The 23,139-nt window shown below is 36.9% G+C and overlaps 1 protein-coding gene across 2 annotated transcripts; it reads left to right on the forward strand.

Annotated features, from left to right (window-relative positions):
- The first annotated feature begins 10,576 nt into the window (after nucleotides 1-10,576).
- LOC132165441 (transcriptional corepressor SEUSS-like) lies at nucleotides 10,577-22,846 on the forward strand. Of its 2 annotated transcripts, none has more exons than XM_059576009.1 (10): nucleotides 10,577-10,929; nucleotides 11,914-12,904; nucleotides 13,007-13,126; nucleotides 13,755-13,812; nucleotides 16,763-16,977; nucleotides 17,070-17,138; nucleotides 18,328-18,425; nucleotides 20,097-20,190; nucleotides 20,657-20,726; nucleotides 21,448-22,846. In XM_059576009.1, exons 2-10 carry the CDS (start codon nucleotides 11,936-11,938, stop codon nucleotides 22,371-22,373), a joined length of 2,619 nt encoding a protein of 872 aa, XP_059431992.1. In that variant the 5' UTR covers nucleotides 10,577-10,929; nucleotides 11,914-11,935; the 3' UTR covers nucleotides 22,374-22,846. The 2 variants fall into 2 exon arrangements, with proteins under 2 accessions (XP_059431992.1, XP_059431994.1); XM_059576011.1 differs by having other exon boundaries at nucleotides 11,920-12,904.
- Nucleotides 22,847-23,139: the final 293 nt, after the last annotated feature.

The raw sequence follows: 23,139 nt of genomic DNA on the forward strand, positions 1-23,139 counted from the left end.
CCGATAAATCGTCACTTTTTAAAAGTATTAAAGATTTCTTAATCGGTCAATAATTCTTTAAAACACGTGGCCTAAACCTTCTTTGACTAACCCAAGTCCTTAAACCCTCTTACCAAGAAAAAGCCCAAAATACCCTCACTGAACGAGCGCTTGTCCATGGGACCAAACAAGCGCTCGTGTAAATAGTGTATTACCCCTTGTGCAAAACCCAATTGTACAATTTGAGCATTTTTTATCTTTTGTGAACAGTACACGAGTGCTCACATGAACAGTACGCGAGCACTCGTTGACTATTTATTAAATTGTTGGACAATACCCAAATCACACGCCTGAAAAGCATTTTTAACCCGTAGTGAATAGTACATGAGTGCTTGCACCTTTCCAGAACTTTTCCTGCAAAGCTCATAGCCTTTCTACCCTATAAATACCCTCTTCCCACGCCCTTTGCCAGCCATTCTGCCCTTTGAGCTCTAGGAAATGCTACTGGGTTGATTTTTTAGAGTGGTGAGATTTGTGAGTGTTCTTGGAGAAGGAGGAGGTGTGGAGCTAGCTATCTTCTAAGGTGACTTCTTGATCCTTCTTTTATGTTTTCTAAATGTTGCAACTACTCTCTTAATGTCATAATTACTATGACGAGTCCTTATACTCAGTTTTCTTATGAAAGGAAAGAATGATTTTGAAAGGTTTTCAACCCACCCTTGTTCTTGTTCTCTTTAAAATTTGCATGTTTTGTACTTGGATGTGCTTATTTCTTAACAATACCATGAATGTTTAAAAAGGCTTTAAAACACTTTTTCTTTGATTCTCTTTAGTCGTATTACCTAGTGGCTGATGTGTTTGTTTTAAACCTAAGGGAGGAGCCACCAACCCATAGCCTTAGATAGAAGCCTAAGAGCATTTTAGGGATTTCTGTCCAAAACCATAGCTCCTGGACGAATGCTCGCCTTAGGGAACGAGCGCTCGACCAAAGAGCGGGTTGTAACCAGCAACCTTGCAAAAAAGACATTGCCTTAAGTGGAAAGTAATGTTGAAAAAGTTACTCTCGATGTAGCAACAATCCATTGCGCCACCCCATATAGAGCCATTGCTCCACCTTTGTGTGGTGACATAGATATGCTCTACCTCCATAGTTGAGCTACATAGATCTGTCGCTCCTCTACCATGAAGTGACGACCACGAGCCAATGTACAAATTCCGTGCACTTCTTACGACGATGTTGTAATGAGCACCACTGTGAACAAAGCTATTGTGTAGTGGTGTTGCAAGCACATTGCAGTAGCGTTGTTGCTAGTGTGCACATTGTTGTGGTGTAAGGCCCCCAAAATTTGTTGCAATCCCCGGCAACGGCGCCAAAAACTTGTTGTGCCAAATACCCACCTAAATTAATAGGCAAATACTTGGTATATTTTACTCGCAAGTATACAAGATCAAACGATAGTATAGTAGGCAAATACGAGATGATTTCCATGAGGATTGGTAAATTATGTTTAGAAGTAATTTCCTATTTAATTAAACAAATAAAATTCAATTGTCCTGATTGAATTTAATATAATAAAATAAAAGATAAACTAAAACTAAAAAGGATTAGGGTTTTGATATCTACCACTAATCAAACTAGTTAAGATAACAATATGCCAATGCGCTAATCATACCAGTATATTTAATATTTTCCAACCTAAGGGTATGGGTGTCTACTCCTTAGGCTATTGATTTTCCTAAGTAACGAATTAGGCATGGGTGTCTACTCTAATTATTTTGCTTCTTAAAAGATTTAGCATGGGTGTCTACTAAGTTGTTCTTTAAAAAAGCATAAATATGTGGAAATCGACAAACACATGAGGCCTAGGGCATGGGTGTTTACTTCCGGTTCTCCATGTTGATTAACCCAAGAACCCAGTGTGAATTGTTTTTCTTACTCTTATTAAACCCAGGACTCGATCATCTAAATTGATTTAATTAACTAGTTCATACCATATGCATATGTTGATCAGGGAAACACATATGAGGAATTCAAGATAACATGAATTAATCAAGTTAAATACACCAAAATATAATTGTAGCAAGGGCGCCAATATTGAAATCATAAATAGACATGATTAGGGCTTTAATCTAGCCCCAATTAAAATATAAACTATATAACAAAATAAAAGGTGGAAGAGAAGAAAAACCCAAACTCATCTTGATCTAGCCTTTAGTTCCTTTCCAGAACTTGTGCCTCTTTCTTCACACTTTTTCCTAGAAGCTAAGAGGTCTATTTATAGGCTTAAAGGAATCTTAGAGTCCCAAGTAAACCCAGAAACCCTAATACAATCGTAGGTTTAAGTCCTTGTACAACAAGGACAAGAAAAACCCTAATTTGGAAGGAAAGGGAGAGCTTGGCTGCCTTTGATGTGTCTCCAACGCACGAGTGCCCTCGATCGCAACCCGTGTGCGCTCGATCACACGTCTGCGATCGAGACTCTTCTGGTCTGCGCACGATCGCACATGGCTACACTCGTTACTTGTCTTCTCTGGTAGTGCGCTCGAGCGTAAGTCCTCTGCGATCGATCGCACTGCTAGGAACTCTAACTTTTTTCAAATTCTCTCTTTGAACCCCAAATCTTCTAGATTTACTTCAATTTCTTCCAAAAGCCTACAAAAGCATGAAAAACACATAAAGGAACTAAAATAGCATAAACTAACCATACTAAAGAATTAACACACATAAGTTTAAGGGTTAAAATATGAATATTTTGGCACTTAACAGTGACAAAATAACCACTAGATCCAAGGCCCATATATCACATCCATACATGTTTGACCATAGAATCAAATCTATATAGTAAGCCCATGACCATTATACCGCACGTACCGGTGTACCATATCATATGATGCACCTTATCAACCAGTTATTAAAACAATTACCAAGTTGTACGAAAACATAGATATGTTCATATCATACGCATGCTCAATCAATTGACATATCGCACGTTTTTAAGGAAAATGGTCGTAAGTGCTTACTTACCTTGTGCGCTCGCTTAAGTCTTCTGACATTACAAGTCCCTGCTATAATGAAATATGACACATCGTTATGTGTAGTACTAGAGAACTTCTACGAGTAACGTATTAGGTCCTATCTAACGAAAAAGGGGTCGTTAAACCCTAATAATACACATTTGGAGCTAAGGGGCGAATGCCCTTCTCCCTGAGTGAACGCTTGGGTTCGAGAGCGAATGTTCGGCCATTGAGTTAAGACTCTCGTCCAAAAGCTCCAAACTATGTTTTGAGGCTTCTATCTAAAACTAAGGGTTGATATATCTTATCCTAGGCTATTAAGTAGACACATGCAAGGTACACATCATGCAACTCAAAGCAATAAAAAGGCGATTTAAAGCTCTTTAAAACTTTTTTTTTTCTTTGTAAGAAAATAGGTGCAAGAACTTGTCAAAGCATCTTTAAAACTTAAAATAATTATGAAGAACAATAAGAGCAACATGAAGGCTTATGAAAATGAGCAAGCGGTTACCTTTAGAGGATGACAAGGCACCAAGGTCTTGTCCTTCTCTCTCCAAAGCACTCCTCACAATAGTATTAGGGTTTTATGAAGTTAGAGGAGGCTGAAGGTCGAAGGATGTAGTTTATATAGGGGCTTGGGGCGTGCCTTGTTCTGAAAAGGTGCTGAATAGGTTAAAATTGCTTTTCAGAGTGTCAAATAACATTCGTGTACTATTGGGGTGAACGTCCAAGTACCATTACACATTGAATAAAAGGGTTCAGACGTATGTTCTGGGGTATTGCTCACTGGCTAAAAGACTAGTCAAAGAAGACCCGTGGTGGTCCCTCTAGCGTACGTTCACACTATACGTCAAGTGCATACGTTCGGCTGGTCCCCTAGCGTACGTTTAGTCAATGACGGGGGGTAGTTTTGGGTTTTGTTTTAAAAAGGGTTAGGAGGTTGGGCTACTAATAAAGGGTTTTGGTCTTTTGGTTTATAAAACCTTGTTTTATGAAAACATTAACCTTTTTGTAGTAAATCATAAATCTTTTAAAACGGGTGTTTTTGTCGGGGTATTACATGTGGCCACTACTTGTTGTGGCTATCCATGGGAGGTTTTGCCGCTACATTGAAGATTATGCAGCTACACTCTAGCGGCGATTGCCCCTGCATGTGGGTAGCGCTGCCACTGTGCTTGCTGCACGTGACATTTTTGCCACTTGGCGAGCATGTTGCCGCCTTTGTGTGTGCAACACTATTGCTCGATTTTAAGTTGGTGGCGCAATCGCGAAGACAAATGCAACGCCAATAATGTGTGCACCTGAGAGCCATTGTTTTTGAAAACACAAATACACACACGAGAACAACAAACCTTTGCTCCGAACTAATGTTAAAAATTTCCTCGGCGGGCTCTTTATGTGGACTGCAATCACCCCCCATTAAGTAATGGACATGGGCCAATAGACACAAGGGGTGCCTCAATTCGCTCTTGGAAAAAAAGGGCCCGTGAGAAGAAAGGAGAAAGAAATGAACGAACTGAAATTTGTTCGGTGCTGGGAAAAAGAAATGTAGCTGGAAAAGCACATTTAGACAATAATGTGGTTGTCCGAAAGAAAGGAAAGAGAGTGATGGAAGGCAATAAGATTCCTGAGTCTAGATTGGCGGTGGCTGGTGCACAGCCCCGCCAAGAGCTATGAGTATCCTTAGTTGGAACTGTCGGGGGCTTGGGAACCTCCGGACAGTTCGTGACCTTTGCCGCTTGGTAAAGGAGAAGAAACCCAGTTTGGTTTTCTTGATGGAGACCAAACTAATGGCGTCTCGGGTGGAACGGGTAAAGTACAAGTTGGGCTTTAGTAGTGTTTTTGTGGTTGATTGTGTGGGAAGGAGTGGGGGATTAGCATTATTTTGGAATGATAATGAATTGGTAGAGATTCAAAATTACAGTCGACGCCACATTAATGCTAAAATAAGAGGAGTGGATGGTATAGCACAATGGACTCTAACGTGCTTCTATGGTCATCCCGAAGTGGCAAAAAGAAAAGAATCATGGGATCTTCTTATGCACCTCCATTCATTGTCTTCTAGTGCATGGATGTGTGTAGGAGATTTCAATGAAATATTGGCCGATGAAGAGAAGTATGGTGCTAACAAACGGCCTAGATGGCAAATAAGGGATTTTCAACAAGCTATGGATAGTTGTCAACTCCATGACTTGGGTTTTGTGGGCCCAAAGTTTACTTGGAGCAACAAAAGGGAGGATGGGCATTTTATCATGGAGAGATTAGATAGAGCAATTGCAAACCAAGCTTGGATGACATCATACCCAAACTATGGGGTGGAGGTATTGGCCAATCGTACATCAGACCATGCACCAATTAATGTTCAGCTTTGCATTGTAAGGAGTGACCAAAGGAGGTTTGAGAAGAGATTTTTCTATGCAGCTGGGTGGGGGAAAATAGACAGCCACAATAAATTGATAAAATCAGTATGGAGGGAGAAAGAATTGGCTTCAAATCCGTGGATGTCCTTCTCGGCAAAAGTAGGGAGGTGCAAAAAGGTGATTAAAAGATGGCAAATTAAGGAGAAGGGGCAGGCCGAATCCCAAATTCAACAGAAGACCGAGCAATTAAAATTGCTACAAATGGGTGATTCTAGACCGGAGGAGGGGAATATAAAATTACTGCAGCAAGAGGTTAATGACCTTATTGAAAAAGAGGAGATGCATTGGAGGCAGCGGGCGAAAGAACACTGGCTAAAAAGTGGAGATAAAAATACAAAATTTTTCCATGCTAGTGTCAATCAAAGGCGTCGGATGAATCATATTATACAAATTGAAGATGAAGCTGGGAATTTATGTTCAACATCTGAAAGTATCAATAGAGCCTTTACGGATTATTTTCAGAATATCTTTTCTACATCTAACCCGTATGGGCTAAGGGAATGCCTAGATGGGTTGGAAAGGAGAATCACTCCAAGCATGAATGAGCAGCTGGAGCGGGAAATCACAGTGGAGGAAATTTACTACGCCATCTCTCAAATGGGTGGCCAAAAAGCCCCGGGACCGGATGGATTGCCTGCTTGCTTTTACCATGACAATTGGTCAATTTTTGGAGAGGAGGTATGCAATATTGTTAAACATTTTTTCAATTCGGGTAATTTTAGTGATGATTTAAATTTTACCCATATTGCATTGATTCCTAAAAAGAATAATCCCTCAAAGGTTTCTGAATTTAGACCTATTAGTCTTTGTAATGTTATTTATAAAATTATTTCAAAGACCATGGCAAACAGATTGAAGGTGATTCTCCATGAAATCATTTCTCCCAACCAAAGCGCTTTTATCCCGGGAAGGCTCATCTCGGATAACGTGTTGGCGGCCTATGAAACTATGCACTCCATGCATTCTCGGATGTGAGGGAAAGTCGGTTACATGGCATTAAAACTGGATATGAGCAAGGCTTATGACCCACTGGAGTGGTGTTTTGTGGAAGGGGTTATGGAAAAATTGGGTTTTGGTGCGAAGTGGATTGGCCTAGTTATGAAATGTATTTCCTCAGTATGGTACTCGATTATCATCAACGGAAATCCTGAAGGTATATAGGATCCAGCCTACAAGAGGGATCAGGCAAGGGGATCCCATCTCTCCATATTTGTTTATAATGTGTGCGGAGGCATTAAGTTCCCAATTATTATATGCCGAACAAACTGGGAGTCTCCGGGGAGTTCCAACTTCCCCAAGGGGTCCGCGGTTAAACCATCTATTTTTTGCAGACGATAGTATTATTTTTTGTAAAGCTACAGCACAGGATTGGCAACGTTTAACAATAATTTTGGAAGCATATGAAAAAGCGTCGGGCCAACGGTTGAATAGAGACAAAACGTCGATATTTTTCAGCCGCAACACGAGACGTGAGGTTAAAGACCTAATCATTCGGTTGTCTGGGGTGCCGGTTACACAGAGGTATGATAAATATTTGGGACTCCCAGCTCTAGTGGGGAAGTCTCGAACTAGAGAATTCCAGAACCTCTCAGAAAGAGTACGGAAAAAGGTCATGGATTGGAAGATGAAGTTACTCTCACAAGCCGGTAAAGAGGTCTTATTAAAAGCTGTGGCACAAGCCATTCCCACATATAGTATGAGTATCTTTTTACTCCCAAAAGTCCTTTGCAAAGAAATTAATGGTATTATGCAGAATTTCTGGTGGGGGAATAAGGCGAATGAAAACAAAAATACATTGGATGAGTTGGGAAAAAATGGGGCGTGCAAAGTCTCAAGGGGGATTGGGGTTCCGAGATCTTCATGTATTCAATAAAGCACTCCTTGCAAAACAATTATGGCGAATAATCAAGCAACCAGACAGTTTGGCTTCCAAAATCCTTAAGGCCAAATATTTTCCAAAAAGCTCCTTACGGGAAGCGAAAGTGGGGAGTAGACCGTCATTGGCTTGGAGAAGCATTCTTTCGGCAAAGGAGCTATTTTTTGCTGGGCTGATTTGGCGCATTGGAAATGGTAATTCAGTGTCAATTTGGGGGGATAAATGGATCCCAAATCCATCCTCTTATACCATTCAATCTCCATGCCGAATTCTACAAAGAGATGCTAAGGTTTGTGATTTGATTGAAACCCAACCAACAAGGTGGAATATCCCACTAATTCGGGAGATCTTTTGGGAGGATGAAGCTGATGCAATCTGCGGGCTTCCACTGAGCAGATATAATAAGCAAGATGCGATGATTTGGAAGTTCACGAAGTCGGGAGAATTTTCCGTTAGAAGTGCTTATCACTTGGAGCTCGAACGAAAGGCTGAAACTTATGGTGAAGGTTCAAAACAAGCAGGAAGTAAGGCTATTTGGAAGACTCTATGGGAAATGAGGGTGCCTAATGCCACAAAGATGTTTATTTGGAGGGCGTGCTGTAATATTCTACCTACAAAAGCAAACCTCAAAAACAGAGGGGTGATAAAGGAGGCAAATTGCATTTTTTGCACAAATGAAGTGGAAACAACTGCTCACGCACTCTGGCACTGCCCAGCAGCTCAAGACGTGTGGAGTATAAGTGTTCGATCCCTGCAGAAAAGTGTGTGCAAGGAGGAGGGGTTCATGGAAATATTTGAGTTTCAGTCTCATAGATGCAGCATGGAGGAATTGGGAATCTTTGCAGCTACTGCGCGGGCTATATGGTATAGAAGAAATGAAGCAACTCATGGGGGCTCATTTAAACATCCAAGGGTACTGGCCGAAGAAGTAGCTGCCCAATGGAAAGTTTGGGAAGCATCTAGGGAGAACCAGGAGGAAAGGGCAGCTATCGAACCTCAACACGTTGTCTCTCAAATTCGGTGGAAAGCTCCAGAATTTGACACGTATAAAGTCAATTGGGATGTGTCGGTGAGAGTATCTTCTAAACACTTTGGTGTGGGTATTATAGTGCGGGACTTCATGGGGCAGGTGTGTGCAGCATCTTGCTTAGCTATAGAAGGAAGCCCGGAGCCTACAGTGGCGGAGGCGATGGGAGCCCTTAATGCATTGGAGTTCTGCCGTGATTTGGGCTTCCAAGAAATTGTGCTGGAAGGAGATTCAAAAACAGTCGTTCAAGCGATCAATGGAGGAGCAACCTGGAGTAATTTTGGTCAAATTATAGAAGATATTCATACTATTCTGCCGGGGTTTAGAAGCTGGAAGGTGGAACATGTAAGAAGAGAAGCCAATGGTGCAGCTCATGGATTAGCAAGAGCAGCTGGTATCAATGGGGTGCATCGAGTTTGGATAGAAGAAGTTCCGGATTTTATTCATGATGTAATTACATTAGAGTGTTCTGATGTTGTTGTTTAGAGTTCTTTTGAACTCTTGGTATTTAGAGTCTTGTGTGGCTCTAGATGTTTTGTATTCATTCCAGATTTTTTGAATAATATCTGCCATTTATTCAAAAAAAAAAAAAAAAAAAAATAATTAGTTTTGGTCTCATTAATGGAAAATAGGATTTGATGAAGTTGTTCCAAACCTTAACTTTTGAACTCTTGCATTTTCTTATCCTGGTTCTATAATTTTTCAGATTTCTCAACCTATCCAATGAGAGGTTATATATAATCACACCCCATTCATGGGGATGCTGAAAAACAATAATGGAGTAATGCCTTAACCACTATCCACTCGATTGCTATTAGTTGTTTGAGGCGTTACTCCAATTGCCATCAATTGACCACACTTGGTCATTGAAGTAACACCTAATTTCCTTGTAAAGATGGATGCTTATTGTTAAATATATTGATATATTGAAGAAAGAGAGAGAAGAGAGAGCGAAAGCACGTAAAGACTACATTGTATTGAGTATTGTTATATATACTAAAATATTACAAAGACCTCTATTTATAAAGAGGTTATGAGTGATAAACAGGAAGCCTAATAATACATAAGGAAGAAAATAATCCTAGAATAATATCAAATATATTCTTAACAATTATTATGGATGCTCTCCACTAATACCAACTTTTCTGTATTAACTTAAAAATTAATTTTCTCACTCAAAAAACCAAAACGACAAAACTAAATGAGAATTTGTGTGTTTTTTTTTTTTTAAAAAAAAATTAAAAATTAAAAATTTCAAAACTAAATGAGAAACAAAGGATTTGTGAGAAGTAATCAAAGTAGTCTAATTGGCTTGAACTTAAAAGCAAACTATTTAAAATATTTAAGCAAAATATAGATTTGGTATACTTTTCAACAAATTTTTAATTAATTTTTTATATTAGTAAAGGTTTTCACTAATTCATGCTATAAACTAATATTTTAAGGGTGATGGACAAATGATGTTTTCAAATTAAAGAAATTTAGAATTTAATCAAAATAAGAAAGAAACATAGAACTGAAACTCAAATTTGAATCTTATATTTTAAAAAATCAATATAATTAAGGATATTTTGAGTGCTTGAAATTTGTATCAAGTATGAATTTTTATAGAAAAATAAAAGGGAAAATTTCACTTTAAACCTTTGAATTACGGCGCATTTTGAGAGGACCCTTCTAAATTTTAAAAACTATCAATTTAACCTCTTGAACTTTTAATTTGATTCAATTGACCCTCCTCCGTCAAATTTTAAATTTATCCTTAATTTCAAAATTAAACATTAAAAAAAATTGAAAGATAATTTGGTCTTTTTAGATATCTTTATTAGAAGTTAACAACTAAAACTAACGAATAAAGGTAAATTGATTAAAATTAAAAGTTTAATTTTTAAATTTTGAAAAAGTCTTTTCAAAACGCGCAATAACTCAAAAGCCTGAAATGAAATGTCCCCAAAATAAAACGAAAGCAAAATCTAATTTGTAACCAAACCAGGAATCTCATGGAAACTTGAGAGATCTCCACATCATTTTCTCTAAAGTTTAATATGATTAATTAAAAAATAATTATAATGATATGATGTGCATGCATAGCATAGGCATGAATAGCATGTTAGCCCCCTACCCCCACAACATTGACTTTTTTAGTTAAAAAGGTGTACAGTATTTCAACTTGTAAATAAAAAAGAGAAGACAAGAAATAATAATAAAATACTGAATCCAATCTAAAAGAGTTTTGACGTCCGGAACACAGAGAGACAGACAGACAGACGCACGGAGTGCATAGAGACGCAGAGTACAGAGAGAGTGAGTGAATAAACAACACAGCAGACAATGAGTGAGTGAGAGACAGAGAGAGAGTGTGTGCGTGTAACCTGAGAGACTCTGAAGAAAAGGGTTTCAGAAAGTGCGTACGGACGCTTCTACGATGAAGATTATTGTTTAGAAAAAGAAAACAAAATAAATATTCACATTGAAACCCGTGTAAAGACAAACAACAAAAATCATGCTGCTTTATCATATTTTTTAACTCATGTTTGTGGTTTTATCTATTTGGGTTTGTTTTAAACCTTGTTTAGGATAATAATCTACCCAGAATCACCGAGACTGCCAATCGTGTAAGTCTCTCTCTCTCTCTCTCTCTCTCGCTATCGTTTTTTTTTTTTTTTTTCAAACTGAATTAGATATTTTGTTTGGAGTGTAATTGTATAATTTCAGTGATATGTTAGGTGTATATATGTGCTTGTGTCATTTTTTTTTTCTTCTGGGTATACACAAATTTTGGTGTGATTGATGCTATGTTTGTTCTTAGTTGTTGGGTTTTGCTATTTGTTTGGTTGTCGAGAAAATGGGTAAAGAGAGTGAAAGAAATTTTGTTGCATTTTTATGTTATTAGTTTTTATTTTATTTTTTTGAAACTTAAAAAGTAAGTTATCTCCTGAACTTAGTGAACTAGTTCTACTTGGCTCGATATATGGTGGTACTTTATTTTATTTTACTAGTCCGATATTTGCAACCTTTCCAACGTAAGTTCTCATTTTTTTTAATTGGAATTAAAATGAATTCAACGAACTCTCTTAGGATTTTTTTTTTTTTTGGGGGGGGGGGGGGGGGGGGGGGTGGTGTTGTTTGCAACATTTTAGTTGAGATTCCCAACTAATCCTTTTTATAGCGTGGTAATCGATTTTTTTCTGGTTTGTGTTTTGCTGAAAGAGGTTTGGGGCTTAGCTTTATTGTTTCATTCAATATAGAAGAACTTATCAGATATTGGCCTCAATTCTTTGCTAGAGATTTTTATTTTGGCAAAACTGTGGGTTGAATAACAAAGGGTAGCTTTTCTAGATTTGTTTTGCTGTGCTTAGTTCATCATATTCCACAACTTGGATCAAATTATTTAAAGGAAGACCTTTGTTTTTTGGTTTGTTTTATTTAAAACTTCTGTTTCTGATGTGAGAACCGTAAGGTGTTTAAGGTTTGAGAAAGAAATTGATTTAGCTCTAGGTTGATCAAAATTTTGAGTCGTGCATGTTGGCGTATGAGTTTGATTAGATTTTTTTTTTTGACATGTTATTTATGCTTTATTGGATAATTTTGGTGAATAGGTACAGTTCTGCTACTAGCAAGATGATTCCATCTGGATCGCCGACACCGATTGGTGGTGCCCAGTCTATTTCACCTGTGTTCCTTCGATCGAACTCTGCCATTTTAGGATCTCAAGGGGGTTTGTTGCCTCCACAACCAGCATTTTCTTCAGTTGGACCTCCACGTGCACAGTCTAACTTGGATTTTCTTGGACATACATCCAACATTTCATCTCTGCTCAATCAAACATTTGGCAGTGGGGGATTGAACACCAGCACCTCTGGTTTGGGGGGTTTTCAACAAGGAAGTGTTGGTACCACTCCCGGGTCTGATCCTCGTTCGGCAGCAGCAAATGACTGTGGTTTCACTCCTTCTCCTTCATATTTTGCCCCATCAAACATAACAAATTCTGGTTCATCTGATCAAGTTCAAAATTCTCAACTACCAGCCTCTTCTGGAAACTCAATGCTGCAGTCATCTGTTTCTCACAGCCAACTGCAGCAACATCAACTGCGGCAGCAACAGCAGCAATTCCAGTATATTCAAGGTGGTTTAGGGGGTGTGCGCGCTGTCAAGTTGGAGGCGCAGATGTTGAATGATCAGATTGCCCCTCAGAAGCAGCTGCAGTCTCTGCATAATCTTGGTCCAGTGAAGCTAGAGCCTCAACAGAACCAGATAGGAAGACGCATACGACCAGTCAAATTAGAAGATCAACATTCTGATCAAGCAATGCTTTTGCAGCAGCAACAGCAACAGCTGCATTTTCTTCAAATGTCTGGGCAGTCTTCTCAAGCTGCCACTACAAAGATGAAGTTTTTGCAACCGCAGCGAATTCTACAGCGGCAACAACAAGAGGATCAAGAGCTATTCAAGACTCTTCCTCAGCAACGGTGCCATCCACAGCAACAGCAGAATTTTCCCATTAGATCTGCCATGAGACCAGTCTATGAACCAGGAATGTGTGCTCGTCGTTTGACACAATACATGTATCAGCAGCAGCACCGACCAGAAGTAATGTTGTCATATTTCTATATTTATTTATTTCTTGTATAGTTCTTTTTTTCAGGCTTTAGTGTTTCACTGATCTGGTTGTGATGTTCGTTCTTAATGCAGGATAACAATATTGAATTTTGGCGAGAATTTGTTGCTGAATTTTTCACTCCAAATGCCAAGAAGAAGTGGTGTGTTTCATTGTATGGAAATAGCCACCAAACAAATGGCGTTTTCCCTCAGGTATGTTACCAGGAAAATAGTAGTTGATTTACAATTGATATGGGGAAAAGAGAGTGTTTTCCTTTTGGTCTGGGGTGAGGGGAGTTGGAATGAAAAAGTGGTCTCAAACCCTAGTAGAATGGACTATATTGGCTACTATCCAGGAATGGGCGGTAGATGCACACTTTCCCAAGTGAAAGATGTGTGATTCTTGTGCTCGTTTAGCAGCACATGCATTGGCAGTTTAAGAAGGAAGTGTAGGAGATGGATAATTTGAGGGATGAGGTTGGCTGCCTATGAGCAAGCTGAGAATACCATATGTGAACAAGAAAAAAGTCATCGTGCATTTTTGTCAACCATATTTATTAAAAAAATAAAATAAAACAAAGAAACAAATACGATAATCGTTCATGATATTGGAGCTTGAAATTACTCACTTGGTGTAGGTATTGATACCCTTTTGAGTAACAGTGTCCTGAAATGTGGTTCAGCTTTCATGTGAACCTTGACATTTATTCACTCATGATTTACATTACTCCCCTTAATATGCAGTTGACACAATCATGGTATGAGAGACATGGTAATAAGTATTATCAATTCATGCTATATGATTTATGGTTTTTCTTTCATATTAGAATCTTAATTTCAGAATTTGCTGGATTTATGGCACTGTGAAATATGCAATTGCAAGCCTGGTCGTGGTTTTGGTATGTTATCCCTTTCTTCATTAATTTTCCATTGCCATTTATTTGTTTTCAAAAAAAGCTACTCCTTGGAATTCACTGAGTTAATTACACTTCTTTTAGACATGGGTTGGGTATACATTTTAAAAGAGAAATAAGGCATTGCCCCTTTTCACTTTGCAACCATGCAGTTTTGAAGTCACTTTGCCTCTTTAAAATTTGCTTTGTTATGTTTTACTGTTAGTGTACTTTTGAATGAAATGGGAGTCGCTAACAGGAAGTACGGTCGTCACTACTTATTCCAAAAGATTAAGTTGACAGGAAATAGTGAATTTCATTATTTAATTAATATTCTAACAATCCCCTTTACATTTAGGTTTAAACTCTTCCTCTCAACAAGTGAGGCCGAATACATAGAATATTTAACTGAAACAGGGGTAATTGTGGAATCAGGGTTTGAATTGAGGGCCTCTTCTTGGTATTATGTTAAATTATCAATTATTCTAAAAGCTTAAGCTGATAGGAATGAGGAATTTAATCATTCAATAACACTTTTCTTTATATGTGGGCTCAAACTCTCCTTTAACAAGTGAGACTCAACATGTGAAATATTTAATTGAAATTGAGAGTAGATTGTACAATTTGAATTTGAACTAATGATCTATGTTTTGATATAATATTAAATCACTAATTATCTTAAAAGCTTAAGTTGATAAGAAATTATGAATTTAATTATTTAATTAATATTTCAACACTCCCCTTCATGTGAGATCTCAAACTTTCTCTCTTAACAAATGAGGCTTAACATGTAGAATATCTAATTGAAGTGGGAGGTAAACTATAGAGTCAATGTCTGAATTTAGAACCTTTACTTTGATACCATATTAAATGATTACTTCCTAAAGCTTAAGTGAATAGAAAATATTTAATTTAATCATTCAATTAATATTCTAACAAATGTGACAGAGAAGACTTCAAGGTGGCAAAGTGATGATTTTAAAACTATAAGTTGATAGAAAAAAGGGGCCAAGCCTCATGGGGACGAAGTGTAGTTTCTGTATAATTTGCATGTCTCATATTATTTTCTAAATCTTTCATTGCAAATGGACTTTTCCTTATTGATTAATAATAACTGGAGATTATACATGTTTTCAACTTTCATTTTGTTCTCCTTATAATTACTTATAAAAAAAAAGCTTTCTCATGTTCTAGAATGTACATTTTATTTAGAAGTTTTAAGTTTTAAACTTAGAGGGAATTTCATTGCTTAAGAAGGAAGAATTTCCCATATGAAATGCTTCCAGTGCATCCATTCCATCCTCTCGCCATCAGAATGATCTTAATATATGTCATTCTGTTTAAGAGCAGACAACAAAGGCATTGAGTAAGTAAAATTTCAAAAAGAAGATGTTTAGTGAGAGAATGAGATGAAGTTGTGAATGGTACTCGTATATGGGCACATTGTCTTAAAGCAATGGTTATTCGTTGAGAAATGTCGTTGACTTAATGAGTGGTGGATGGCTAGTAGATGGTGGAGAGTTAATTTGCACTCATTGATAATGAGTAAAAAATTAACTTAGTAAGCACAGTGGACTGCTCATGACAATCTTATTAATGAGCTCTTATGGTGTCTTCTCTTGATGACATAATAAATAAACCTTTTTCTTCATTGGCTCCTAGTGGCGGAATCAAGTTACTCTTTAAAGAAGGTACTATTAGCATGTGCATTAGAACTAATGGTTAGTCCAACTGTCCAAATATCCATATCCTTCTACTGGAGCACAGTAGCCAAGGAAGTCGATATCATATTTTGAGGGCAAGGTTTCATCATAGCCTGTTCCAAATTTGAAAGAAATATGCATAAGAAAAACTGAGGGAAGATTATATGGTGAATGTCAAACAAATAAGGATACACGATGGAATTTCCATGTGATCATCAACGTAACAAGCAATTGAAACAGTTTTCTCTAATTTTTTTTAAAATTAAGTGCAAGGAACTTCAAAACATGTCTGTTTCTTCTTAACATCAGGTTTAAGGAATCCTTTCATTGTTCTTACTGAAATAATTGTAGTTCCAATTGAAAAGATTTTGGGGCTTTGTTAGACCAAAATAGTATAATAAAGTAAATTGAATTGCAATTTTCTTGCAAAAAAAGTGAATGATATATAAAGTTCATTGTGATTATGCAAGACAAAAAAGATGAAACAGCAAGTAATAGAATAGAAAGATTTACCAAAGTTTTCTGCCCAGTTGGTCCCATATCATGGTATTGATGTTTGCAGAAGGATAGGTGAACAATTATATACATATATGGGAACTGAAATTTTGTGATGCTTGCCTTATTGAGAAGCTGCCACTCCATCTTGGAAACATACATAGGGAAGGAGCAGACAAATTGAAACTGTAATGACAGATGACCAAGCTGGCATAGCACTGTTAAGGCATAACCAAATTCAGTAAACGTTAAAAGTTTTATCATGTTCTAATGACCTGTACTCTTCTAGTTATGGTGAGTCTGGAGAATTATGTGGCAAATAATGTTTGCTGATTGAGCATTCTGGTATTAAATTGGCATGCGATCCAAATGCTAATATGATTCAAATAAGAAACTAATGGTAAGAGAAAAAAAAAAAAAAAAGTGTGTACTTGTACCAAACGAGGGAAGTCAATTGTGAAAAGAGGTTACCAATGAGCGTGTCTGAGGTGATCAGTTGTGAAGAACAGGAAAATTAAGATATTATTATGGTGAATGTCATTGTTTAATATTTCAAATATTTTTAAGGAAAATTGATTGGATATATTTTCAAAATTTGTTGTCATCTGCTAAAAAAACCATAACTTTTCCAAGTTTTCAAACTGATTGGATATATTTTTGTAAGTATGGAATAGAACTCTCTTAATCTTCTTCATCAAAGTTGATTTTTCATACCAATTTTAAAATTTGTTCAAAAATTGTCTTCATTGAAATTTCAGAAACAAGTGTTGAGGTTCTGCCCAGGCTATTCAAAATCAAGTATGATAGTGGTACTTTACAAGAGCTTCTTTATGTTGATATGCCCCATGAATACGAGAATACATCTGGTCAAATTGTCCTGGACTATTCAAAAGCAATACAAGAAAGTGTTTTTGAGCAGCTTCATGTTGTACGAGATGGTCATCTTCGTCTTACCTTTTCTTCAGATCTGAAGGTTGGGAATTATTAGATGACCTTTGTACTACATATTTCAATTTCTAGATAAATTATGGATTCTCTGGTACAACTTCTATTCATTTTTGTTAGATTTGCTCTTGGGAGTTTTGTGCACGGCGTCATGAGGAGCTTATCCCTCGAAGGATAATAATACCCCAGGTGATTAGCTTTCATTTCTGATGCAAATGCCATTATTCTTTTGAGTAACGAACTTGCTACAACCTTCAGGGGAGCTTCTTTGAATTGAATTGGTCTACTCGATTTTGTTAAGCCATCATATTATTATTGGTTATTCATCATTAATAGTGGAGAGAGAGAGAGAGAGAGAGAGAGAGGGAGATGGGAGTGAAGAATGAGTTAATTTTAAAATTTGAGGGAGTATGATAGACTAAAAGGATTAAAGGGACTGGGATAAGGAGTAATGGAGAGTGGACTCACCCTTGTAATTTCTTGAGAAGCTCACCTTCTCTTGCAAGGAGATCAACCTTAACGTCTACAGACCCATCCATAAGGAATGCTATGCAGTTAATTTAGGAGGTGAAGAATCCTCAAATAGATTGTTATCTTTGAGGCCCCCTGCTAGTTTTGATACTGCATTGCATTACGTTTGCTGTCTCTATTAGCATTGATTACCTTAGCCTCTCCTATATGAAACAGAATGGCAAAAAAACTTATCTTGATATTTATTTCCATTGTCATAAATCAAGAAATATGTATAGAGTTCCCTTGGCTTTTGTTTCTGTATTTGATAGGTAAACATAAGTAGTTAGAGAATTGAATTCATGGTTTCACCTTCTACCCCTTGTTCATGGGAAGGGGATTAAAAAAATAAAAAATAAAAAATATGGAAATAGGAGATGCCATTTGGTCCAAAACCATTGTTGCATTCCCTTAATGGTTTTTGAGGTGCATTCAAGACCTACTTGATTTTGCTGCATTAGAAAAGTGATTATGGCTCTGCTTCACTCCCCATCTTGTTTTGAGATTTATCAGCAACCCTTTCAGAGTTTTTCGTTCTTCTTTTTTCTTTTTCTGTTTTTGGTATTTTTTCTTTTTATGAATTAGTTCATGTAAATTGTTGAGACAGAGAGAGAGAGATGTTTTGAGGTTTATTGGCAACCCTTTCAGAGTTTTTCGTTCTTTTCTTTTTGTTTTTGGTATTTTTTCTTTTCATGAATTAGTTCATGTAAATTATTACTAAAGGGAAAGAGAGAGAGAGAGAAGTGGTGCATGTAAATATCATTGTTTTGGTTTCATTCTTCTCCACTTATCCTTCAGGTATAGTGGTGGAAAGGATTTTAATGATTAATCATGGTGTAGACAATTGATCATAATACGTATTTTGCAGCTTAGTCAGGTTGGAGCTGCTGCGCAAAAATATCAGGTATCTGCTCAAAAGGCATCAACCAGCTCATCTTCACTAGATTTACGAAGGAATTGTAATATGTAAGTTATTCTCTTTTATTTAATTGAATTACTTTCCAAGGCTGAGTTCTTTTTTTTTTTTTTGAAAAATAATGGACTATTACCCCGTTCTTTAGATTGTTATCAAATAGTTCGTTAGGTTTTTAATTTTATCAAATAGCTCCTTCTGCTTTCGCTACCCTTCTTTTCCCTTTATGCTATAAGGAAAATATGAAAATCAGACAATGATAGAAAATATAAGTAACTTGTGGGGTTAATTCCCCTCAATACATAGTGCCATTAGATGTTTCATGTTTGAAATTGTTACCATCCTGTTATCCTTATGGTATGGTATTAAGAAATTGTGTTCATACACTACTTGACAAGTGCATTTGTCACAACACTCTCCATTTTTTTTTTTTTCTTCCTTTTTCTACTCCTGCTTAATAAGATTTGGACAGGCCTGCTTGATCTGAAGCCCAAGTTCTATTACAATTATCTCTCTTATCAAAAAAGTATTTCTGTATTGGCATTCTAGTATCATCCAGCCAATGGCCCAAGTAATTAGGAATGGCCAGAGTGGTAGTATCCAGCATGAGTTTGGTCTTATATGGTGACCTGCAATACAGTTATGATGTGTAAGTGATAATTGTTGTCCTATATTTCAGGAATCTGGCACTTATCTAAAAAAAAAGTAAATAAATAAATTGTGTATGAGGAGTCTGGTGATCATTAAAACTTAAATTATGGTTTTCACATTGTCCATGTGAACCAAATCATTTCTCCCTTCATAAGGTTGAATATTTAGAGTAATTTCTAATAAGGTTTCAATTAAAATACACAAACTGGGTTCCTTTGTCCTACAGTTAGTTAGTTCTATCGCCCAATGAGGGCAAGGCAAGGGATCTATTTCTGCTCTGTAGAGCATTTTATGATAATTTAAACCCAATGTAGATTACACAAGCCCCCAAGCCTGCAACTTGGAGAAATGGAAGGGATATAGTATGATTTGTTGGCTTTCCAGAACAACTTTTATGTATCTATGAGTTTGAGTATGGAATTTGTCCATTCAAATTGCTCATTTGGTAGCGAATTACGTATAGAGATCTTTTTGAGCTCTCTTTCTGTATTTATTTCTACCATATTTTTTTTAAGGGTTTGTTACTACCTATTAACTCATTTATAGGTAGTAATAATTGTGCTATGGACTTCAGTAATAGGATAGGAGTATGTATGACATGTTGGCTTTCAACAGAAATCTCTATGAATTTTTTATTATGGAATTTTTCAATTCAAATTGCTTTGCTTGGTAGCCTGTTGCGTATATAGGTGTTTTCTTTCTGCAGAATAGAAGAGAAATAGTGGCACTAGGTGTATTAAATGTCTTTCTACTTTTCCTGTTAACCTAGTTTGCAGTATACGAGAGTATACATGTTATGTTATGGCTTGTGTATTATTAACTCATTAATTGGTATAATAGTGTGAATAGGCTTTATCATTATGTCCTGTATATTCTATACTGGCATCTAACAAATGTGTAGTGGTGAACTTGAACACCATAAAGTTAATTTTATTTCTTTTTCTGAAAATGTTTCATCTTCCCTGATACTTGAGTTAAACTTGCTTGATGACTGATAAACTTGTATGGAATTTCTATTTTCCCCATACTTGCTTCAATGGATTTTTATTACTCAATTTATGTAATCTTTTCAGGTTTGTTGCATCTGCTTGTCAATTAGCAAAAACCTTGGAGGCGCCTTTAGTTAATGATTTAGGGTATACAAAGAGATATGTTCGATGCCTTCAGGTATAATGCGGTGCAGCTTAGTAATACTTTTATATTTAATTATTGTTGATAATTTGAATAAGGCTGGGCCTTTTTGCATCTAGTAGTTTCGATTTGGTCATCCAATTGGGTGTTACTAACCTACAGGGTATTTTGCATGGCCATTATAGCCACGGGTTACTACTAAAATACGGTTGGCTTTGACATGGAAAACTTCTGTATTTTATTCAGATTGTTTATCCAGCATATGTTTCATTACACCTTGTATGAATGCCTTGTCAACCAGATTGTTCTAGTCATTTTTTTAACTTCTGTTAAGTATTTTTTTTCTTTTCATCAGCAATATGCAGATATTCCATTCTACTCAGAATGAGAATTGCAAAGTTAATACATTCTATGAATCATTCTGAGCTGTGACATTTATGATGAATTTCGGACCGAGTTGCCACATGATTTTATCTTTGAATGTTTCCTGGGTGGATTACAGATAGCTGAGGTGGTTCATATTATGAAGGATCTGATTGATTACAGCCAAGAGACAGGCAAGGGACCCATGGGTAAGCTTTACAGAGAATTTTCGTTCATTTGGTTTATAGTCTTCTTTTATTTGACCTATAAGCTTTTCATAGGCATTGCTTTTTATTTGTTTCTTGTCTTGGGAAAGAACCATTCCATAGGAGGGAGTTAAGGAGGCATATTTTGTTAGCATAAAGATGTCAAGTCATTGCAGGTGGTAGTATACACTAGGAGTATATTATCTTTCTGTAAAGCATATGATTTTAAATGATACAGAAGTTTTCATTTTCGAAGGTTTCAAATCATTGTTCTTTATATAATGCCTTGGCTTTTATTATTTCCTACTTCCAATTGCTGGTAAATTAGCCTTTGAATGTCATATGCCTGTAGTTTTATCAATGCCCTAAAGTTTGGGTAAGTAATCTTACTTTAGCACAAATGAAGAGGATAGAAAGTTTTGTGCAAATTCAGACTTCAAGGCATACTTGCATCAATGTTAACTGGGAGAGAACTTGCTAATATGATTTTTTTGGCAGGCATTTATTTGGTGTTTCTTTTTGTCTGACTGCCTTAATTAGTTTTTCTTTTCTCCTAGATCAATTTTCTTTTTTACATTACTATTGCTATATACATATTGCCAATTATACACATAACTATTGTTATACTTATCACCAATTACTCATTACTATTGCTATGTACTTATTGCCAATTATATACTGTCAAGTTACCATGCGGTAGTTAATATACTCTTATCTTTTTCAGAAAGTTTAGCAAACTTCCCTTGTGGGATTAGCTCGCGTAATTCAGCTCAAACAACTGGGGAGTGGCTGCTGATGCAGCAGCAAATTACAGGACAGAACTTAATAAATGATCGTTCATTACCGGGAACTTTCATGCAGCCTTCTGCAAGCGATTGTGTTACAAGTGTAAACAATTCCCTGTCCACAACGTCCACATTGACATCTGCTACCACCATTGTTGGACTTCTCTGTGAGAATTCCATGAACTCTGGGCATGAAAGTCAAATGAACAATCCAAGCAGTCCCTATTCTGGGACCCATGTTCAGATTCCATCTGCAGGGTCCTCAACCACGCTGCCTCCAGCTCAATTCAATCCCTCTTCTCCCTTCTTATCTCCAACTCCATCCTCCTCCAGCAACCCCCCTCAGACTCCTCAAAATGCCTTAACATCTTCAGTGAATTCACCAGCACGAATCGCACTACAGCATACAGCTCAGTCAAAGGAGGCCAACCATGAATCCCAAAGATCTGTTGAGAAAATCATACAAGAAATAATGCATTCGTCACAATATAGCAGAGAGGGTGGTAGCATGGCCTCTGCTGGATCCTTGCGGAGTTATATGAACAATGTGATTGGGCTTAGCAGTTCACTCGCCAGTACCAACTCCCCTGTGGGGAATGGAGGTGTCAATAACAATGCAGGTGTTCCTGGTGAAGGATTTGGTAACTTTGGTGTTGGGGTTGGTCTCTCTACCGCTGCTACTGGAATAAGAGTTTCCATGGGGAATAACTCTGGCACTTTGACTGGAAGGGTAGGTGTGCCATTGATGCCTTCGGATAATAGCTTGAACCTTCTTCAGCAACCGGAGTTGGCTAACAGGTTGCATAATGGGCTTGGAGCAATAAATGGCTTCAATGATGTCCAATTTAATTGGAAATACCCCTAGAGAGGCTTGTTAGATTGCTCATTGTGAAAATGGGACTTGTTTCTATGGTAATACAAGGTGCTTGAGCCATGTGTGTCTGAGATTGCTCTATACCATTTGGAGGTCTCATGCAATGGTACAAGGGATTCTCCCATCCAGTACTAAATACACATAAAATCTACAAGGGAAATGGGTCTCTTGTTGCAGCAGTTGCGGTGACCTGGCTGTCTGCTAGTCAACTTGGAGAAAGTAAAAGCCTGACCTTTCTTGCACTCTAATTTATGGTACAAAAAGGTGACTCCTATATGCTTTTTACCACCTTCAAATTTGCTCCATTGTGATTTTGGAAAGGGATAGTTAGAATTGTATATGAGCCCCTCCTGTTTTGTTGATGAAAGATCAAAGAAGATCAGATCTTGATATCTGGTTCTCAATTTTTTTGATCTCATCTTCTACAGTTGGTTTTAATGGATTTTTGTTCCCACTTCAAGTTATTCTCAAGTTTCTTCTGAGAAGAAATGTGTCTTTTGTTGAGCTGGCAGACAAGGGAGAAACATAAAGGGACACTGATTTATATGGTCATTATTATGAAGAAAAATACAATTTTTTATTTTTAAAAAATACCAAATAAAAGGACCACATAGGATATTATTTTTTCAGAAATTTTTTTTATGTTTTTTTTTTTTTTAAAAAAATAAAAATAAAAAAATAAGGGAAAAGTTGTGCCCAAGTTGGGCAAAAAAGTTGGGGTTGTATCATACCACTTTTTATTTTGCTTTTAAAAAAA

The sequence above is a fragment of the Corylus avellana genome, chromosome ca11, assembly GCF_901000735.1.
Source record: "Corylus avellana chromosome ca11, CavTom2PMs-1.0".
Lineage (NCBI taxonomy): Eukaryota > Viridiplantae > Streptophyta > Magnoliopsida > Fagales > Betulaceae > Corylus > Corylus avellana.